Source organism: Protobothrops mucrosquamatus, unplaced genomic scaffold (assembly GCF_001527695.2).
Source record: "Protobothrops mucrosquamatus isolate PMUCROS unplaced genomic scaffold, P.Mucros_1.0 scaffold133, whole genome shotgun sequence".
NCBI lineage: Eukaryota > Metazoa > Chordata > Lepidosauria > Squamata > Viperidae > Protobothrops > Protobothrops mucrosquamatus.
Window position 1 is genome coordinate 513,736 of NW_015386500.1, and position 21,423 is coordinate 535,158.

Consider the following 21,423-nt stretch of genomic DNA (forward strand, 5'->3'; position numbering starts at 1 on the left):
ACTAATTTGGAAGCCAGATGTGTTTGAGCCATTGATAGACCATAAATATATTCAATCACTATTTAAAGCTACTAAAATTAGTTTTAAAATTTAAAGCTCATTCACTGGTGGCAGTGAATTCCACAGGTTAATTATGCACTGTGGAAGAAGTGCATTGTAAAGAAGCGGACATACAGTATGGTTGCTGTCTTTGCAGAATTCACCTTTGCCCCCAACAGTGGTTTGGTTTTGCACGAACAGCACACTAGAAGTATGACAACTCCAGATAACCCTGCAGCAAACTGTTTCTGTCTCCCTCCCTATGTCCTCATACAGTGCAGCTGGTGAATATATGGCCTATGGCCGGGAGCAGAGACAGTCATTTTTTTGTTTTATTTTGTTTTGTTTCACTTAAAATATCTGTAACTAGCAGTGTTGTGCTTCCATTTCCATTTCACCTTAGGTCCTGTCCTCTTCTGCCTCAAGCAGAGGCAAGGAGCAGCCATGGGAAAAACCTGGTGGGCTGCTGAACACACAAGAGTGCTGCAGATGGGGACCAGTTTTCTCTTTTCCAGACAGGCAACTGCTTGGAGGTACTGCAGTACCTCTAAATAAGTGGATATGTGTTAATTAAAGGTGAATGCTGCTTCTGCAGCAGGAGTGAAGTAGTCTTGTGTCTTTATTTGGATAGGAATCGATTAGGAGGTGAGGTAGAAGGAGTGTACAAGCACTACTTTCTCTTTGTATCAGAACTGGACAGAACTTCACAAGCTCCACACTGCTTTGTTCCCACTTTGCCTGGGGAAACCTGGCCTTGCTTGTTGGACTGAATTATCTTTTACCTAGTAGGGAATGCAACTTGTTTCCTGCCAAGATATAGCAGCTATTAAAAATTCTTTCTAGGTTTGATTTGGAGCGCAGATGATATTTTTGTTTTGTGGAGACTTGTAGCTGCAAACATATGCCCCATATAAAAATGTGGGCCTTCGTATGTAAGTATTATTCCAGTGATGAAAGAGTTCTTAGAATCCAAATGTTCTGGTTGGAATTGAATTTCGTTAGCTTCTGCTGCATTCGCTTTCTCCCAATTCCAAGCTGGCATTTTACAGCATTTCCTTTCATTCAGTTCCTGTGTAGTCATTTCTTGGGTTGATCCCAAAATTGCTTTCTCTGCTTTGTCTACTTCCTTGAGCTTGATGCTGTGCCAGTCTTGGCAAATGAATAGTTTCCCTGGGAAACTGTGTCTGTATGTGTGTTTTAATTGAGGTTGTCCAAAATATACTGTAATATATAAAACAAAGCGGATGTGTTTGCATCTCTGATGGCATCTTACTTGATATTAGTAAGAGTCACTGATATGGAAAAAGATTACTTGGATCATTACATCATGCAATATGTAAGGTCAGGAGTTATTTCCATCTTTTCTTTAAAGTGCTGTTCTAACATTTTTCTTTGTCAATTTTTTTACCAATGGTATCTACTGGCATTCTATTATTACTGCTCAAAGAGATTTAATTGAGTGTTTAATTTCTCTGTTTAATTTCAGTATTATTTCTTTCTCCTCCTCCTCCTTCCTTGCTCCCAAAGGAGGAAATAATAAGTAAAGGAACTGCAGGTTGGGATTATTAGCTGGCTGTCCAATATTCCTTTTCTGGATGAAAAGCACCTGGTGATCAAAAGCAATTGTTATTTTCTTTTCCCTGTGAATCCTGAATTTGCTTAACCCAATCAGTGTTTTCATATTTTGTAGAAAGAAGGATTTTATATTTTAGTTTAACTTTTCCAAATTTGCATTAATGCATGATCCTTTTTCCCCCTTCTTTTTAATAGGCAACTGTTTTAAAGATAATATATCCCTCCACACTGTCATTTTTGTAATGGTGCATGCCAATTTCTCAACATTCAAAATGTATACATGAACAACAACTACAAAATCCCTTTAGTTTATTCCACTCTGGGTGTAAGAACAGCATGGATTACCAGGCCCATTTTAACATTCCCAAAGAAGGTAAAATTCGCAAGCAATTCAATGCATCCAATTGCCTAATTGCTAATCCACTATTCTTCCCTTTAGTTGCAAGCTCTTTCCTTCTCTAATGGTTGTGAAATATGTTGTGTGTGTGTGTGTGATTCATAAGAATTTCTAAACTACTCTTCCTCTGAGGAAGCCATCCCATTGTGTTGAATTAAACTCTCTGAATTCTAAGCCATCCTGACCAATTTATCTGAGTTGCATTCAGCATCTATGAAAAGCAGCATTTTGAATAGAATGCTCTAAATTTTGGATAGTAAACGAGCTATGAAGTAATTCAGGGAATCTTTTTCCTAGAATAAACTATTCTGTTTTAATACTGTGTTTGCATATGTGTCTCTGTGTACTTGTTTGTGTTTTATAGCTGTTCCATACAATATTTTATATTCTGACAAAAACTTTTAAATACTACATCAATTGTGAAAGTGACATTTTAAAATTCCTTTAACTGAAGGTAACTGAAAGCTAATGTTTTCCCAGCTGAAACTTGGAAATATTTAAACTGTTCCTAATAAACACGTGTAAATATGAAATATTTTGTATTTTTATACTCTGACTTTGGAAAAAAAATGTCAATAGAACAAGAGGCCCTCACACTTATTTTTCGTGCTTTCTTTCTCATCTTTTTCCAAAGGCCAGTTTATTCATTCAACCCTTATATGCTATCTCTTTTTTTCATTTCCTGAGGAAAATGAAAACATAGAAGCTTAACCAGGGGTTGCTTTGATGCTTCTTTTGTCTCTTATTCAGGAAAAAAATAGGCAGTGTGAGGTATTCACCACTGAGTTTAAGCTACCCATTCAGTAGCCAGATCTTGCTCTGAATCCATTCTTTCTAGAGGTATCCTTTATACACTGTATCATACATTCTTGTCCTGACTTTCCAGGCAGCAAGCCGTGTGGGCTGGATACACATATTTTACTAAGCCAAAATGATTGCTTTTCATTTAACATGTTTAGTGCATTCTGATATCATGTGAATAAATGCATGTGATGATCTGTGCCTTGATATATTATGTGAAGCCAGCAATTGTTGTTTGTTTCATAAACCATAGTTAAACAAACAAGGCACAATGCGATAGATAAATCCAGTCCATGGTCTTACTTCTGAATGAGTTTACATAAGATTTCTCTTTAAATATATTTTAAAATATAAAAACACATTTTATTTATTTAATCACTTACTCCGGATATAAAGCTGAGAAAGAATTAAAAAGGAAAAAAAATCCTGCAAAATAAGCATGTTATTATTCTTATTGATTTAAATTTATTGGGCACCAACTCCAGTGGATTTTTGAAAGGATTTTTGTCCTTTCCTATTTTTTGATTTCACTGACCTAGACTTCAAATTTATCTCAGATAAAACCTGCTTATTTTTTTTTCTGTTGCAGTCTAGAAGTTACTAATTCCCAATAGAGGCAGAGAAATTCTGAAGCAGTATTATCAATTTGGAATAGCCTGACAGCCTGTTTCTGATTCTGTATAATATTCCTGACTCATATTATTCATGTGGTTTTGAGAAGCACTTCCATTCCATCATGCAAATTTTTATCCACCGCCGAACATTTCTGTAAGTACACTGTTCTGTGTGTCCAGCACAATTCCCATGTGCATTGGCTTTGAAAGTATGCTGTACATCCAGCCACATAATTGAAAATAATAAGGCCACAATAAATGGGATGGCCTTAGGGTATAACACCCAAGGGATTCAATTGGTGTCGCTCTGCATCAGTGTCCATGCATCATGGTAATTGAGGTAACATAACCAATTACCACATTTTAATTAGAGTTGTAAGAACTTGGAAAAATCTGCAGTAGTGAGACAGCTTATTTAAAAAAAAAAAAAAAACCACTACCAAGCATTTTCTTTCCAGAAGCCTTTTCTCTTGGTTGCTTATTCTTAGGAGTCAAAGAGGCTGCTGAAAGTGCTATTTGAGAAAGGTTGGGAAAAATCCCAGATTCTTTATAATGAATGAAAAGCAAACCTAGAAAACAAAATGTGTTAAAATGATACATTGCTGCTAAGCCGATATCCTCATCCACTTCTCCTTTTGTGCTTTTTGGGAAAAGGACACAGGCCTTGGTAAAGTTGGTCCTAATGGTGTCCCTGTTCTTTCCTTTTCCCTTAAGAAAAAGCAAAACAAATATGTGGTCTGATGGTCATTACAGTCTACCTAAGAGACAAATGGAAGAGCCATCGTTTTGTTATTTGTATAACTTGTCTCTTAATGTGGGCAATCCTAATTAAATGACTTAATGGCAAATTAGGTAATTATTTTGAAGAGAAGGAACAAATGGAGAAAAAAAAGTATAAAACTTTTGAAAAAGTTTTTGTAGACTCATGCAAAACTTAGGACAAAAAAAACCCCAATGAGCATTCTCTACAAATAATCTCCACCTATTATATTCCAGTAATACCAAGGGTTTAACCTGACTACTGTTGCACTAATTGCACAGACTGCAGTAAAAATATTTTGGAAGAATTGCATAATCTGAGTTGTTAGGAACTCAAATGTTATTGCAGGAGAGAGCAGAGCATCCTCTGATGTAATTGTAGACTGCTCACTATCATGGTTGTTTGAGGGTCAAACTATAGTACAAGTGCTCTGGAATTCAATCCCTTTTCTCCTTGCCTGCCAAGCAATAATCTCCATCAGTAGTAGTTGCTCATCCTGAGAATGTACACACATATATGCAATCCTCTAATGAGTCACATAGTTGGAGGACTGCATATGTGTGTGTACTTTCTTGTCCTGGTGTTAGATTCATTATGAACAGAAAAACACCCTTGCTAGATCAGGTCAAAGTAGTACATCATGGCATTCTGAAGTATCCCTGTCCTTGAAACACCTACTTATTCGCATTAGATTCAAAATGTCTTTAATTGCAGTTTTATTACAAATGGTTTATTCTATAGCTGTTCTTTTCAGATATGAGTCAAATTAAACTTTACGGAAATACTGGATTTTTTTGGATCAGTCAATGTCTCTCAATCTAACCTACCTTACAGGGTTGTTATGGAGGGAATAAAATGAAGAAAACACACACACACAAACACACACACACACACACACACACACCCTACGCTGCCTCAAACTGTTAGAGAACATTTACTCAAAAGTTTTTTACACTGAATTAATTAAACTGATTTGCAGCTATGTACTGAATTATACAGGCCATATAATAGTCCCTGAGTCATATATTTGGTCTGAAATTTGATTAAGTAAATATATCTTACTTGTTTTGTATTTTTCTCAGTGCTTTTATTAATTCATTATGCACTGAAGCATAAATTAAAATAAATTAATAAATAAGTGGTATTTTTTTTTTTAATCAACTAGTTTCATTCTGACATTCTCCAGGTAACTTAAGACTGCATGTTACAACATTTCCAGTACCAATGAGTATGAGCAGACATGCATGAGCTTTAAGAGTGCAATAATAAATATCCTTGCTTTCAGGTCTTCCCACAAAATTAACAAAAACTTATAAAATATCTGGGCTGATGAGAGCTTCTGTATGGCTCCTGATTTAATCTTACAGGTATGGAAGGTAAATGCCTGTACAAAGCTATGAACAAACACCAAGAGTATCAATTTTCTCATATATATTTTTCTGCCCAATAATTTTCTTTTGTGGATGTTAATGTATTCCTAAAATGCACATACATGTTTCTACATATATTGCACAGAAAAATGTCACTCATGAGAACAGTAAATTGAGAGGTAGATAGAATTTTCATTTTCTTTATCTATATAGCATTTGTGTCATAACAGGAGCTCTAATCCATATTCAGGTCTCCATGTTTGGTGTGCAGTAATATGTAAATTACCTAGCCAGCTGCATTAAGCAGTGTTTGTTTATTCTATTTCTTTTGGCACTGCATGCACCTGAACCTCTGCCAAAAAGAGGGGGGGAAAGCCTGCTTCAGGGAACACCGTTCTAGATAAAGTAGTTTAGAAAACGAATACACACAATAAATAAATCTGTTCTGTATGAAAACAACAGAATCAAACTTAACTTTCTGTTTCTGGAGAGATTAGTCTTCACAAGGGGAAAAAATGGTATGTTTTGTTATAACGAAGATAGTGAATTTCTCTCTTTCAGAAGTTCGGTTTGCCCTGGCGTGGTGAACAAAGATGCTGCACTGAGGACTTGTGACATTTCACTGTTGGCAATTTTTGACAACGATGAAAAGGAGGAACATGGGAAGCTTAAGGGCAATCGTTTCAGTGTGGTACATTCGTTCCTCATAATGGGTGGCGTTTGAAATGCATTTGGATTAGGACAGCTGTGGAGTTTAGGTATTAAAAATGGCATTAATGATGCATCAGAGCTATCTGCTTAGGCTGGTAGTCCTCCTTTCTGTGTTTCAGTCTTCCAGTCTGACACTTCCTCTTTTATCCAGCCAGCTAATTTCCCTTCTTTTGTGAGGAGTAACTGTTTTCACACTACTGCTTACTCGGCAAGCCTCCTCATTGTTGCATGGTTAATTATCTGTTTGAGCTTCACCTTCTCAAGTTAAGAGAAAAAGACTTGGGCCTCCCAATGGCTCTAATGAAAGCTCAGCTTTATAGAAGTACTGTGTGAATAAATGCAGTGTCTGATCGAGCAACATAATAAATGAGTTCCTAAAGTTTATAGAGCCATTCCCTCTGTAGGAGGTTCACTCAGCTGTGTAGAAAGACCCTGGAGTTTTGTGTTTGAAAAAGTCAGTTTTGGAAAAGAGATCCAAACTTGATCAGTGGTTGCAATCTAGGAGCTTAGACTGAACAAATACTGTATGTGCATTTAATACACTTCTTGAATAACGTTATGGAATACTGTGTCATAGTATCATTTATGTCAGTAACAAGGAATCATGTTGGTTGTTGGTTTACTTATTTTGCAATACTTTTAGCCTACCCTATACATGATAAGGAAGGGTATAAAAGTTTTACAGTGTTGTAATGTTTTTTTCACCTTAATGATTTATTATGCCCTAATCTGGGTAGTTGAGAAAGAAAGCTTATTCTGCAATAATTATGTTAAGATTTTAAGAGGCCACAAGATTCTTTGTTAGTTTTGCTGCAAAAGACTAACATATTTGGGAATCAATATCAACCTTTCTCTGCCAACTACTAGTGCCAGAGTTGCTGCAGTCTTTGGGCTTTATGTTTAGCTAATGTTTGGGTGGGTTTTTTTTTACTTCCATAATAAAATTTTTGGTATCCAACCATTGTTATGATTAAAATTACTGTGCCATTTTGGAAAGCATTTCCACCACTTTGCTTGCAAACGATAGCATGTTATGAAATACACTAATTTTCTTCTGTCAGTAATCTCAGCTCCTAACTTCTAAGGTGTTATATAGTTCAGTGTTTCCCAACTTTTCCAACTTGGTGGATCGGTGGAGATGGTGGCGGCAGGGGGGAGGGGGGGAGAGGATGGTTTCGTGCACCTGTTTGCACCACTTTCACAAATGAAGCTGCGTGCTTTCTCACACATGCACACACACACATACACCCATTCCCCAACTCTTCTGCGGCCTGGTTATAGTTCCACACCTGCACACCTAAAGCAATTGCAAAATGGAAGGCAATTTTAAAAAGTACAGCCTTTTTCTACAAACTCAAGTGCTTGAAATAAACAAGGAACTGTGCAGCGATATAAAGAAACTGGATGTGCCTTCAAGTTTATAATCTAATTAAGATTAACAAGGAAAAAAGAAAGTGGGGGAGAACTGGAATAGTGACCTCTGAATCCCATTTTGCTTTTGGGTTTAAAACAGGGCACAGGGTACCCATAGTGAAAAAAGAAGATATGCACTCCATTTATCTGAACAGAATGAATATTCAAATACATTCTACTTCTTCACATTCTGGCACCAATCATGTACAAATAATGTTAAAAATGCAACTTAAACTGGATCATGACATTGCTACTATTGTTATGATGATGACCAGATAGATCTAATAGCCAAGATCCTGTTTTCTAAACAGAATAGACACAAAAATGCTTGCTGTTTTTATAATCTTACAAATGTTTCACTAAACCAATATTAGAATTTGCCTCAGAGTACTGTAGCAATGTATATCTATGTCTTTACTTTATATCTATCTATACCATGGCTGGCTGGGGAATTCTGGGAGTTGAAGTCCACAAGTCTTAAAGTTGCCAAGGTTGGGTACCCTTGATCTATACCTTTAATTTATAAGCATAAAAAACATTCAAAGGAACTTTCTAGGGCCCCCAGAATGTTTGATAAAACTAGTAGGTTAAATAAATAGTACAAGTACATTCAAGAGAGTAAGTTGATTATTTTTTTGGTGCCAGTCTTTACTTTTAAAAATGTTTCTTTCATTGCTTTCATTGGGTCCAAAAATGTCAGTTCCAGAGACGTGTGTATATATCCCAACAATTCCCTTTTCAGTATGTTCCAGCCAAATTATTTTGGCACATGAGGCAAAAAAGAAAAAAGAAAAAAGCATTGACAGCTCATTCCATCCCTGGCCAAAAAAGTTACAATACTAGCAAATAAAACAATTATTTACTGTCCTTCCACAACACTTTAAATTAGCTACATAGCTACAGATAGACACACTTGTGCACACACACTAAATACATATCATAAATTTCCCACAAATACGTAAATATGTGCTTAATATGAAGAAAACATACATTTTTTTCCTGAAACAAAGCATTCATTACACTCAAAGCACTGTTGAATTCAAAATTATAATCCAGTCAGTACATATCAACACACAGAGAGATATATAAACAAAAATGCGTACACACACATACATATACCTGTTGTGTAACTCTTTAACAAATAGTTAATTCTAGAGGAATAGAAGCTATTCTCAATAAAATTTACTGGATGATGTTATCAGGACAAACAAATCCTCTACCTATGCAATTTGACATGTAAGTCAGTGATTGTCATTTCAATTGGCTTAAAATGAAATAAAAGAAAATTTAACCAGTGTTTTCTATGGAAATTCTTTGCTGGAATTGGACTATCAATGTGCTTGAGAAACAATAGTGGCTTACACTGATATAAAATCTCACTTTGTGGAATTGTTATTATTATTTTGTAAATATCCGTTCTAGGTGAAAGATATTTTAAACAGTGCATTCAGAGATTTTCTTTAGAAAATTTTTGTGGATTTTTGTGTTATCTTATCTATAATATTTGCAATGAACTTTTTAAAATGGTAAAATAAGTCTTTAATATGATCTTGGATCCAAAGATTATGGATAGTTAGCAACAGAGTTTTTTTTTTAATCTGGCAGATGGACCAATGACATGGTATAAACACTTCTTGACACACATTTTATTGTTCTATGACAAAATTTTATAAAACAATTTTTTTATTATAAAAAAGTAGATTTTTTTTTCAAAAAATGGGAAAAAATATATTTCTCTATCACATCCCATAGACATGATGGTTATTTCTACTCTTTAAAAAAAAGAACCCGAGTTTTAAATTGTTTTTTCTTTCAGAATAAACAGAGCTACTAATTAATACCCACTTTAACTATAATTGTTCTAGGAATAGAATAATTACGTTTCCTCTCAAAAGCCATAATAAAACATAATTGTTGTTTTACATATTAGTACAATATTGTATTTTGAATGAAGAGAATGATCTCTGGCTGTAACGCAGGAGGTTCCAAGTAAACGTTAATGAATGAGGCAGAAGTGGATCTGAAAATATGATCATTTTTATCCAAGTAAATGCACAGCATACTAACACTTTTTCAAATGCAAAATTCTTATGGAAGGGAAATTCCTTCTCTGTGTTTGTGTTTTAATCTCTATTAATGAACCTCTGTAAAGAACAACGTCATTCTTACGATTGCACTGCACAACATATCAAATCACAACTAACTAACTAACTTTCAGCTTAGGTTAGCCTGGACACTTAGCTTATGATTGAATGGGACATTCAAACTCATTATTATTTATTTAGTGCATGATGAGAACATGACAGAAGAGAAGTAAACATATATAGAATATTCAAACCCATAAAACTGCATTAATGAAGAAAGGCATGTGGTGCAAAGACTTTGCTTTTGTAAATTGTCCTGTTTATAACAGTACTGTATGTTAGAATGATATTGCAGATCTTTACTGCCAAGGTACAAGCCTTATATATCTGACACCATAACTGTTTCTCTATAAAAGAAACAATTCTTCTCTCATGCAGAGAAGAAGCATTAACACTGTCATGTGTTAAGCTGTTATTTGTTGATATATCAAATCCAAGGCTCAATGCCACTCCATCTGGAAATTTATACTTTGCACACTCATTAAGGTGATAATATGTTTTGTATCAAACAACTTTCCTGCGACTATCAAAAAACTGGTCCAGCAAGTCATTCGGCATGACATGAGAAAATTGAAGTTCTCTCACTATCTTCCATTGCAGCCATCAAGAGAACCAATTGCCTACTAAAATTATTCCTTTTAAAAAAATTCCCTTCATTTTGGGTTGTTCCTGTGAACTTCTGCATCAAAAATCAATTTAAAATTTATTAGAATAGTGGTATCACGTCATTAAAAATAGAAACAATATACATTAAAGGATCCATTCAATTAAATAAATAAAGCAACTGTAATGTAATTAAAATAATCATTCAAAGTACAAAGCAATTGACTAAAAATATAAAAATAAATCAGAATCAATTGAAACATGACTCCCCCCCCCAAAATTAGTTCAAACTATGGAACAGTATAGTACAGTGATGGCGAACCTTTTAGAGACCGAGTGCCCAAAGTGCAACCCAAAACCCACTTATGCGTCGTCGGGTGCCGGGTGGGTGTGGCCCATTGGCTGCGTGTGCCCAATTGGGTGGGCATGGCTGCAGTGGTAAGGGCAGACTAAAAAGTTCAATCAATCAATTCCAACTTTGCAAGATCTTTTTTTCCCTGCAAGAAGTTGAAATTGACTGATTGATTGAACCTTTTTTTTTTCACACGGTGGCAGAGGCCTAAAGCGAAAAGTTTTTATAAAACCCAGCTGAAGGCCTAGGACTGGGGCGACTGCGCACGTGCCCACAAAGAGGGCTCTGAGTGCCGCCTCTGGCACCCGTACCATAGGTTCGCCACCATTGGTATAGTACATTCCAATTTTTGTTTAAATATTGTCCAAAGGAGGATTTTAAAAAGTCAAGAGGGTGACTGCCCTATGGTTCCAATTATATGGTTTGGATGCCCTGCTGAATTTAAAAAAATTCCCCAGTTGCCCAAAATATTGTATCTACCACTCTAATTAGAAACAAAATTCTTTGATAATATAACATTATAACAGGGCAATGTGGAATATAAATAATATTGTCGTAATTCTACAACATTAAATATATTTAAATAATGGTAATCTCAGTATTATTTATTAGTTTTATAAATGTCAATATGTTCTATTAAGTTCAGAATTCTTGCATAATCAAATAGGATACTACAATCAAAAAGAAATGTCAGGAACTACCTCTGCTTCTTCACTTTAAAGTAGTATCCCAAAGTAAACAGGACATTGTGATTTATTTTGCATCAACTATTTTCATAAGAGCTGAAGAGGGGGAAAAACCAATTAAAACCATCTTTGGTTCAGAACATGGCTTCATGCAATGTTTTAGTCCAAAGTTAGTCCAGTTCAGCTTCATTCAATCAGGTGTAATTGTTTATGTATTTGACTCCTTATTCACAGCATGAGCTTTCTTCAGGCTTCATTCAACACACATTTCAGGAGGCCCTGCCAATCCTATGTGTTTCATTTACAGTATCAAGAAGTGACTAAATTAACATATTTATGATGCTATAAAGGCAGTCCTGCAGTCCAAACTTCGCATCATACCTTCAGCCCCCTTTAATAGCTTGCTTGATCCTGTGAAAGCAAATGAAACACTAACATGGGTTACAGCAAAGTTTTGTTACTGAGGCTGGATCTTTTTATATACCTATTAAAATTTTACATAGTTTAAATGATATAAGAGACAAAAATGTTTTATATTAAGTGGATCTACATTTAAGACAAGTGAGTTAAAGTTACATCTTTGTGGGACTTGCGTTGTTGAATTTGTACAACAGGCAAAATAAATAAAGCTGGCAACAGTTGATTTACAGTCCAAATGTTATCCTTCCAATCAAATAAAAAATATTTCATATTTGAGAAGAGACTGAGTAATAATTCACAAACTCTATGGAATTTACAGAAGGCTATTTAAAGTGTACGGAAGTTACTTGGGACATATAATTTTGAATAAAGGAGAAGCTCCAGTGATATCATTTTAGAGCTAACTATGGAGCTTTTATGTAGAAGGTTTAAAATCTTGAAATCCTTTACCAATCTTTTACATCCAGGTGCCTTCCAGATGTGTTGGACAACAATCAGGGATGTATAGTTCTTTCCATATTCAGTCTGCAGTAATACTGTATTTTTATTTCCTTTACATATTTTGTGTGAGTCATGTATTATTCTTTGCCTTGATGTATCCATTTTTTGAAATATATTTTTCAATGAAATTTGAGCTGAGAAATATTTAAGTCCTTGTGGATTTTGTGAATGACATATTGTATTTTGCCAGAGCTCTTATTACTCGAAAATAAATTTGTCAGATAAATCTCACACTTCTAGCTACACCCTCCCACCCTAGCATTCCTACAGTTAATGACTACGTTAACTGGGAATTATGGAAATCCAACTCTACTGAAGCACATAGTTTGCCCTCTAATTGTATATATTTAAGATAGTTCTTTTATTTCAGCAATAGCATGATGGACTAAAAGTTGAGAAATGAGAAATGCATCTTTATTCCAATCTCCAGCATACCATTTTGATTATAAGGTCATAAAAGGGGTATAGGTGAAGTTTCTAGCTTTATTTAATCATTGTAGTATATAATCTGCTTTTTGTTCACAGCTGAGTATACTTCAAAAATATTAGAAAAAGATATGTGTGATTAAATGTTGGACAAATGTGAATTGGAAGACAACTTTTTAAAATCTTGCATCATCATTCAATAATTTTTCAGAATATTTTAACACTAGCAACATATGAAACTAATACAATCAAAGGATTGTTTTATGTATTTATTACTTATAATTTCTTAAATGCTGCTTTTAAGCGCAACCAAACAGAAATTCAAATAAATATTCTGCCCAGCTGAATATACTGAAACTAGAAAACTGATACAAGAACCTGTCTGACACACAAATATTAAGCAGCCTGATTACTCTATAATCTACTCATGTTGCAGAATGTAAAATCTAGGTTTGATGGACTGTAATGGGGACTTGATATAATTCTTTCACTATGAATAAAGCATATTGAATGTGGATCAGTACATCGTCTAGTTGATGGGATATCAGCAACAGTATATTGACTTGAAAGATATAAAATAGCTTGAGAATGTTTGGAGTAAATCTGGGCTTTAGTTGGGCTTGGGGCATACTGACTGAAATGTGCCACCATGTTTCTCACCATTAGTGGGGACTACTGCATGTGACATAAGTGTCACTGAACTGTTTTCTATATGCATCATCAGCCCAACTCTTTCTTGATCTACTAAGGTGTTTGTACAGATATTGTTCAGAGAGATTTTAAAGAGAGCCATTTATCTCCCTGAGATATCTGCAAAATGTAAGAGTACCATGCCCAAAAGCAATAATTGTGTTTTTAAGCCAACATTAGTTTGATGAGTGTAAATTTCATTCTAATGATGATCAGCTAGGAGATGATAAAGAAGAAAGTATTATAGTTATTGAAATGAAATTAATTAAATTGGTTTAATTAAATTAATTAAATTGTTTAAATAAGTTTTGTCTAGGGACTCTGTTGAAAACTCCCCATTGTTAATGGATTCCTACTTAGCACCTCTAACTTCATACCTGAATATCAATCAGAACATGGCTTCCTGTGTCAAAGTTCAGTATTCTATAAATTGTCCCATATTTATTTACCGTATTTCTTTCAAATTGCATTGTAATATTGATAATAGGCTTTCTACACACACACACACACACACATAAAATCCTCGCACTCTGGGATGAATATAAACCAGCCGTTTATTGTTTAAAACAGTAAAAAGAACAAAACAACTATTTACAAATCTAAAACAACCTTAGCTTTCGCTGGTCCACTGCCAGCATCATCAGAGTGAGTGTTGGGGGTGGGGAGTTTTCTTATAAACTCTGCTGACTCAGTATACTGCCCAATCAGGAGCGGAGCTGGGAGCGATCCAGCAGCCACTCTAGGTGATCGAGTACGGACGAGGCAGGGGGAAAGGATATTGCAGCACACGCGCACACTCATGTGTGAAGAGAGACCGGAGGAGATGGAATCGATAGGGATAAATAGTAGAATACAGGAACAACAAGTGGATACATTGGGAGAGAAAGGAGAGGGTAACAATGGAAGGGCACTATAATGCCTTCCTAATGATCCGGACGCGCAGCCCACAGTGACCATGGAGGGGGGTGATTGGAGAATAGACCAGCGGTGATAACATCAGATGACCAGGGGCAAGATGGGTGGGACAGGCCAGGAGGGGGGGAGAAGGCAAGGAAGGGCAGAATTGACAGGAGTGGGAAGGACAAAGAAAGGAACAATGGGAGGAAAGAAAATTGCAAAAATGGAAGGCAAGCAAGGGGAGGCAGGACAATTGAGGCAATTACAGCCAGTTAGGATGGATGGCCCTATCACACGATCAATGGGCAGGATACTGAGTCAGCAGGGCTTATAAGAAAATTCCCCACCCCAAACACTCACTTTGATGACGCTGGCAGTGGACCAGTGAAAGCTAAGGTTGTTTTAGATTTGTAAATAGTTGTTTTGTTGTTTTTACTGTTTTAAACAATAAACGGCTGGTTTATATTCATCCCAGAGTTCGAGGATTTTATGTATAAATATGCCTGGGATTCGTATTATATATATATAACCTTCCAGTTATGATGTTAAATTTATGAATTAAAACTCTGCTTTAACTAATAATTCTGTTGTTCTTTTTTAAACAGGACTCCCTGAATGTTATTGATCCTGGTTTAATGGAGCTAAATAGCACAAGTGAAGATGCTCTAGAATGGGATGAAATGGATATAAGTAATAAGTTAATTAGTATTAATGAAGAATTTACTGAACCTGAATTAAAACAAGAGGACACAAAGCTGAATTCTCCACCTGAAATATCTGGTAATGGTAATCCAAAAGAAGAAGGAACCCCTAGCATTCATGGAGACAATCTCAGTGATCCAAGAATGGCATCTTCTTCAGGCCCAAAGGTCTACCAAGTATACAGCCTCCATGATGTTGAATTATCCAGAAAAAATCATACATCTCTCATGAAAAACACATCCAAAGGGTCCAGTCTTACACCTTCAACTATTGCAAACAAAGACATAAATAAAGATTCTTCTTTATCATCTACAAAATATTTGCCAGAATTAATGGGTAGCACCACACTGGCAAAACCTCAGAATTATATGTATCATAGTGGAAACATTACCAGGCATTCTGAAAGTCAGAATAAAGTAATCAGTGAAATAAAGCCAAAAGCTATCAGCAACTCTGAAATCCAATTGTTTCCTGATACTGGCGGAATACAAGATAAGTTTATGACTAATATTTCAGATTCTGACTTAGGGAATATAGTTGATGTGATAAAACAAAATTTTAAGCAGAAAGATGAAGAAAGCCTTGATAACTTCACAACATCTGAACCAAAGTTTAGTAACAAAACAAAAGATGTGGTCAATGGTACCCATCATGATTCTGTGAGTGCAGAAGAATTACAAGGAAAACACAATGCTTTTACATTTTATGACTACTCATATCTTCAAGGTTCGAAATTAAAGCTACCACAGATGATAAAGCAATCACAGTCAGAAAAAACACACAAGCAGGGCAATTTGCTTCATGGCTTTTATTTTGATAAAATTCCCTTTATATCTGGAAATCAGCCTGGGGAGTTAAAATCGTGTACAAAAAAGCTTGCTTTACCAACTGACTGGAATGATGCCAATCCTAAACACACTGAGTTTGTGGAAGATTTAAAGAAACTATGTGACACAACAAATGGGAAAGCGTTTTCAACTCTATCTCACAGCTCTTCTTTAGATTCCCTTTGTTTGGCAAGTGAATTGTTGGGTTTAACTGTTTTTAAAAGTGGAGATGGTCTTAATCGTAGCACTTCCTTAGAGAGTTTGGTAAATCCCTACAAGAGCAATGAAGACCTTTTTAGTCATAATGGGTCTGGTGATCTAAGTGGAAGTAGTGATTCTGTTGGAGAACTCAGTAAAAGGACGTTAGATCTTTTGAATCGTTTAGAAAATATCCAAAGTCCTTTAGATCAAAAAATAAAGCGGAGCATCTCTGATATCACCCTCCAGAGCACTTCTCAAAGAATGTCCTTGACTGGCCAGGTATCCCTGGATATTGCCTCCTCAATCAATGAAGACTCACCTGCTTCTCTCACTGAGTTAAGCAGCAGTGATGACCTGTCTCTCTGCTCTGAAGACATCATAATGCCCAGAAACAAAGTGCTAGATTCAAATGCATCATTCAGAAAACACCTCAGTCAATCTGTGGCTGATGAGAGTGATATCAATGTTAGCATGATTGTTAATGTTTCCTGCACCTCCGCTTGCACTGATGATGAAGATGATAGTGATTTGTTATCAAGTTCTACTCTCACCTTGACTGAGGAAGAGCTCGGCATGAAAGATGATGATGATGATTCCAGCATTGCAACTGATGAGGATATTTATGAAGACAGCAATTTAATTTCAGGACTTGACTACGTTAAGAATGAATTCCATACTTGGATTAGACCTAAATTATCTCTGACAAAGGAGAAGAGAAGAAATCGTGTGGACGATGACATTTGGGGCTATAAGGAGTTAAGAGATGATGAGACTTTGAAACCAAAAGATTCATTGAACATTGAACAATTTTTGAGTGATTCCATATGTAAGCTTTCACAAAACAATGGCAATAGTAAGAATGTATTGGAGAATCGTATGTCAGAGACAAAAAGACAAGCACAAAATGAAGGTTTTCATCTTTTGCAAGATCGCTTAGTAGATGATATGGAGAATGGAAATGTTGCCATTACTCAAGAAAGTCTAAATGGACAATGTATTTCAACCTCTGCCATAACTGTTAGTATGTTAGATGGGAAAGAGAGTGAAAACAAAGATTGTATCTGTGAATCATTTACTGATAGTTCAAAAGATTCTCATATTAACAGTAAGGAAGCTGTTCAGCTACCAAATATAACCAGCCCTCAAAAAGAGTATCAAAATCATATTCAGTATGCTGGCCAGTGTATTAAAAATCTTCTCACAGAATTCGACTCAGATATCAAAGAAGACAGTACACCAGGTACAGCGTTATTAACATTGCCTCCAAGTTATCAACAAAGTAAAACAGGAATTAGTGAGCATGTTAGTGATTGCTGTGCATGTTTAAAATCAAATGAAACAGAAAAAAACACACCAGCTAGCAGTCATGATTCATGTTGCAACTGTGAATCAGTTGCTTTTGATAAAAGAAACGGGGAAGATTGCTCAGTGCATAATTTTGTGATGGAGATAATTGACATGGCTTCCACAGCCTTGAAGAACAAATCACAGCCTGAAAGTGAACCAGCTGTTCCACATTCATTAGCCCAGATCAAAGAAAAGGTTCTAGAACATTCTCACAGGCCAATCCAACTTAGAAAGGGGGATTTTTATTCTTACCTTTCACTCTCTTCTCATGATAGTGACTGTGGGGAAGTGACTAAATATGTTGAAGAAAAGAGCAGTACTCCTGTTCCGCTGGACTTTGCAGAAAACATTGAATGCTTTTTTGAAGCATGTCCCGAGGAAGAACGAGTTGAACAGCAGATGCACATTGCTCCTAATGAAGCTGAGGTACCTTTGGTCAAGTACAAGGACTTGGATTTAATAGATGAACCCCAAACATCCACCAATTGTAATGGCTTTTCTTTCTTATCTAAGGAGATGGGGACAAATCCTCCAGGCACTTTTAGCAAAACAGTATCAGAGAATATAAAAAATTATCCTGATGAATCTTTCAATCAAGAGATCTCTAACAAAGGTCCAGTCTTGAATTCTTTTCCAAATGACTCTATGGAAAACCATCCAGGTCAGTCCTTTGGCACTGCAAAATCTGAAGATTCTGTCACCTCGCCAAAGACCTTATTTAAAGCCACTCAGTTAAAACCTGATCACTCGAAAGGCAAAGAAGTTATGCACCCAATCCCAAAAACTCTTGTATGTGAAGAAAAACTCCTGCCTCTTTACAAAGAAAGGCACATAAATACAAAGAGATAGAATGTAACTCTCCCTGGACACATACATGTTATTTCATGAGCAGGTATGTACTGAAATCTTGATGACTGAATATTATTAGTGACATGACCATATAATTAAACAAATGGTAATATTGCTTATGACTGTTTCAGTAGATAATAATAGTGTGCCTTTTGAATTTATTTTCACAATAACAAAATAATATTTAAGCTTACCTTTTACAGGTAATCAGGTTATGTCCATTCTTTCAGTGACCATCCAAATTTACTGAAAAAAATGGACTCATACTGAGTCCTCAAAACTGCGACTATTGTAACTTCCCCATGGTCACATCATCAAAATTTGAATGCTTGGCAACTGGCTCACTTTTATGATTGATGTAGCATCTTGCAGTCACATTCTTCTGCCCTGCACAAACTGTCTCACCTCTGCTGGAGTCACCTCTGCTACTGCCTCCATAGCCACCATGATTTTTTTTTCAATTGAGTGTACCCCTGTTTTCTTTTGCTGCTCTTTGATTGTGACAAAAATTTGATTGGGGGGAGGGAGTTGAAGTGGATGCAAGTTGCACAGGGCAGGGGAAGAGTGAGGTCCTCACCTAATGACCACATGGTCTTGGTGACTGCAACCTGGACTACTTGTAGCTCCCCTTCCAATTCTAATTAGTTCATTTAGAAAACATTTGTGTTTGGTTTCCTGAAATATAATACTTAACCTTAGAGAAAATTCAGAATCAATGCTATATTACTTGCACTGGAGGAGGAAAAGGATATTGAACCATTATTTATATATGTCACTCGCTATTTTTTATTAAATGTAGCAGTGCTGAGTTTACCATATTTAAAGTATTTTGAGCCCTAACCTGTGATACCCCATCTCATGTGCTAAAATCTCAATCCTAACTAGGGCCTAAAGCAATATACATAACATAAATGAAGTCAACATTAAAATTAATATTATTTGCCCTTGTCCACATAAGGACTATAGGCATCAATTCCGTAATCTTTACAGCATTGCTTTAAATCTCACATTTGTTTTCTGATAAGCATGCTTATCACGTCTTTTTTAATTTAAATTTGAGCTGGATGGTGGCAAATAATTGAAGAAAACTGGTATTACCAGTGTAGACTACATTTCTGTGCTATCTTTTGGTTTATTGAACTGTCTAGTCAATGTCAGCTTTAACAACTTATTGGCTGTATACAAGTTCTCAATGGGCACTTTCCCCCCCACCTCCTGTGTAATCAAAATGTTCCTTTCCCCCCCAAGAAAACCAGAAAACTGAATGTGAACTCCTGGAATTAAGAAACATGGCAGTTATTATTGAAACCAGTTCACCTTTACAAACCAATATGAATAGTTTATTGGAATGTGTATTAGCAAAAGGAGGAAACTGATGCAGCTCTTATTTTCAGGACAATATACTGGAAATTACATATTTTCTACAGTTACAATGATGTGTTCTAATTCAGAAGTGGGCAATCTACCTCCTTCAGCCTCCATTTCAAAAGCTTTGTGAAGAATTCACTTAGGTTTCTGGCAAGAATAATCTGGCTTCCTCAGATAACTTGTTTTGAGAGTAGAAAAAAAGAAAGGTAAAGAAAAAAAGAGTGCTAGAAAAGAGAGTGAAAAAGGAAGTGCCATGAAGAGACAGAAAGCAAGCAAACCCTGCACTATTCTCTGCCTATTTAGTTTGGCCCCGCTCCTGTACAATGACTTAGCCCAAAAGAGTACAATTCTTGTCCAATTTTCCACCCTTGGCTTGGCTCAATATTCACCTATTAGTGATTGTGTACCAACTTTCGCTGCCTACCCAAGCTTCCCTTTCACTAAAGGCAGAAACTTAGGGCATACAAAGCTATATACATACTGAGATGCCTTCTAAATGTCAATTAATGAAGGTGTAATATAATTCAGCAAGGATATTGCTGTGGAGTCTTCACATAAGAAGCACCCTAACTCAGAAATCCACAGCTCCTCAAGTCAACAAGAAGACCCCAGGCTCTGTAAGCTACCCACCAGATTCTTGAAATCCCTCCTCCCTACTGTGAGGGCTTACTTGATACTTTAACTTCATTTCTCATGCTATGGGAAATGAATTAGAAGCAATCTATCCTAATTTGTTAACTTATTCAAATAACAGTTATTATACTTAACTATGCTAAAGATTATCTTTTTGGTGGCAGATTGTTTATTTTTTGATGAGCCTAATTACTGATTTTCCAAAGGTAATTTACATTTATTACTAATACATCTTTTAAAATGTGACAGATAAATGTTGTTCCCATAAGTGTATTATGAAAAAAGTTACTATTTAAAAACACATTATTTAATTTGAAAGATAAATGGCAAACACCATTATTTTTTTTTCTTGGAGCACCTGTGCTGTAAGCTCATTAAAATGTGTGATTTTATGTGAAGCTGAGATACTTAAGAGAAAAATTATCTATGGTATATGTATACCCTAAAAATAAACCCAGTACGCAAAGGTGACAGTATGCATATTTACCAACGTAGTTCAACTAATTTAATGTGATTTCTGCTCCAGCTGCAAGCCAGAATAAAGCTGTTGTGAGCAAATATATTTTCCTGCTGAATACCATATCTTAAAGCTGTAATCTCACTCTTTTATAGGGATGGTATAAAATTGACCATTAAGGGACAGCAGCTTTAAAAAGTTCTATATAAGTGATAATTCTGCTGTTTTATCCAGACTGCTGCTGACTTTATAACTGTACAGATATGTTTCCTCAGAAGTTCAGAGGTTTTGTTTTCCATTGAGGCAAGATTTATCAAGAAAATTTATCATGGCACTTTCTTTTCCTGTCAGTATGGTCCATAGCCTTTTTCCTCCTATGCTATAATTTACTTGGAGTTCAGTAAGGCATTTGACAAAGTAGATCACAACCTACTGCTTGATAAGATAGAAAAATGCGGGTTAGACAGCATCACCACCTCACCACCAGATGGATCCGTAGCTGGCTGACCGGCCGTACTCAGCGTGTGGTCCTCAATGGAATCACATCTACATGGAGGGAAGTGGGGTGCCCCAGGGCTCTGTTCTGGGCCCAGTGCTCTTCAACATCTTCATCAACGATTTGGACGAGGGGATAGATGGT

General features: G+C 35.9%; 1 protein-coding gene across 1 annotated transcript in view; it reads left to right on the forward strand.

Moving 5' to 3' along the window:
• The window catches only part of AKAP6 (A-kinase anchoring protein 6), a 190,673-nt gene that overhangs the window by 163,245 nt on the left and 6,005 nt on the right, over positions 1–21,423 (forward strand). The window contains exon 12 of the mRNA XM_015813076.1: positions 15,005–18,368. Coding sequence (XP_015668562.1) covers positions 15,005–18,325 — 3,321 coding nt within the window. The 3' untranslated portion in view covers positions 18,326–18,368. The remainder of the gene's footprint in view (positions 1–15,004; positions 18,369–21,423) is intronic.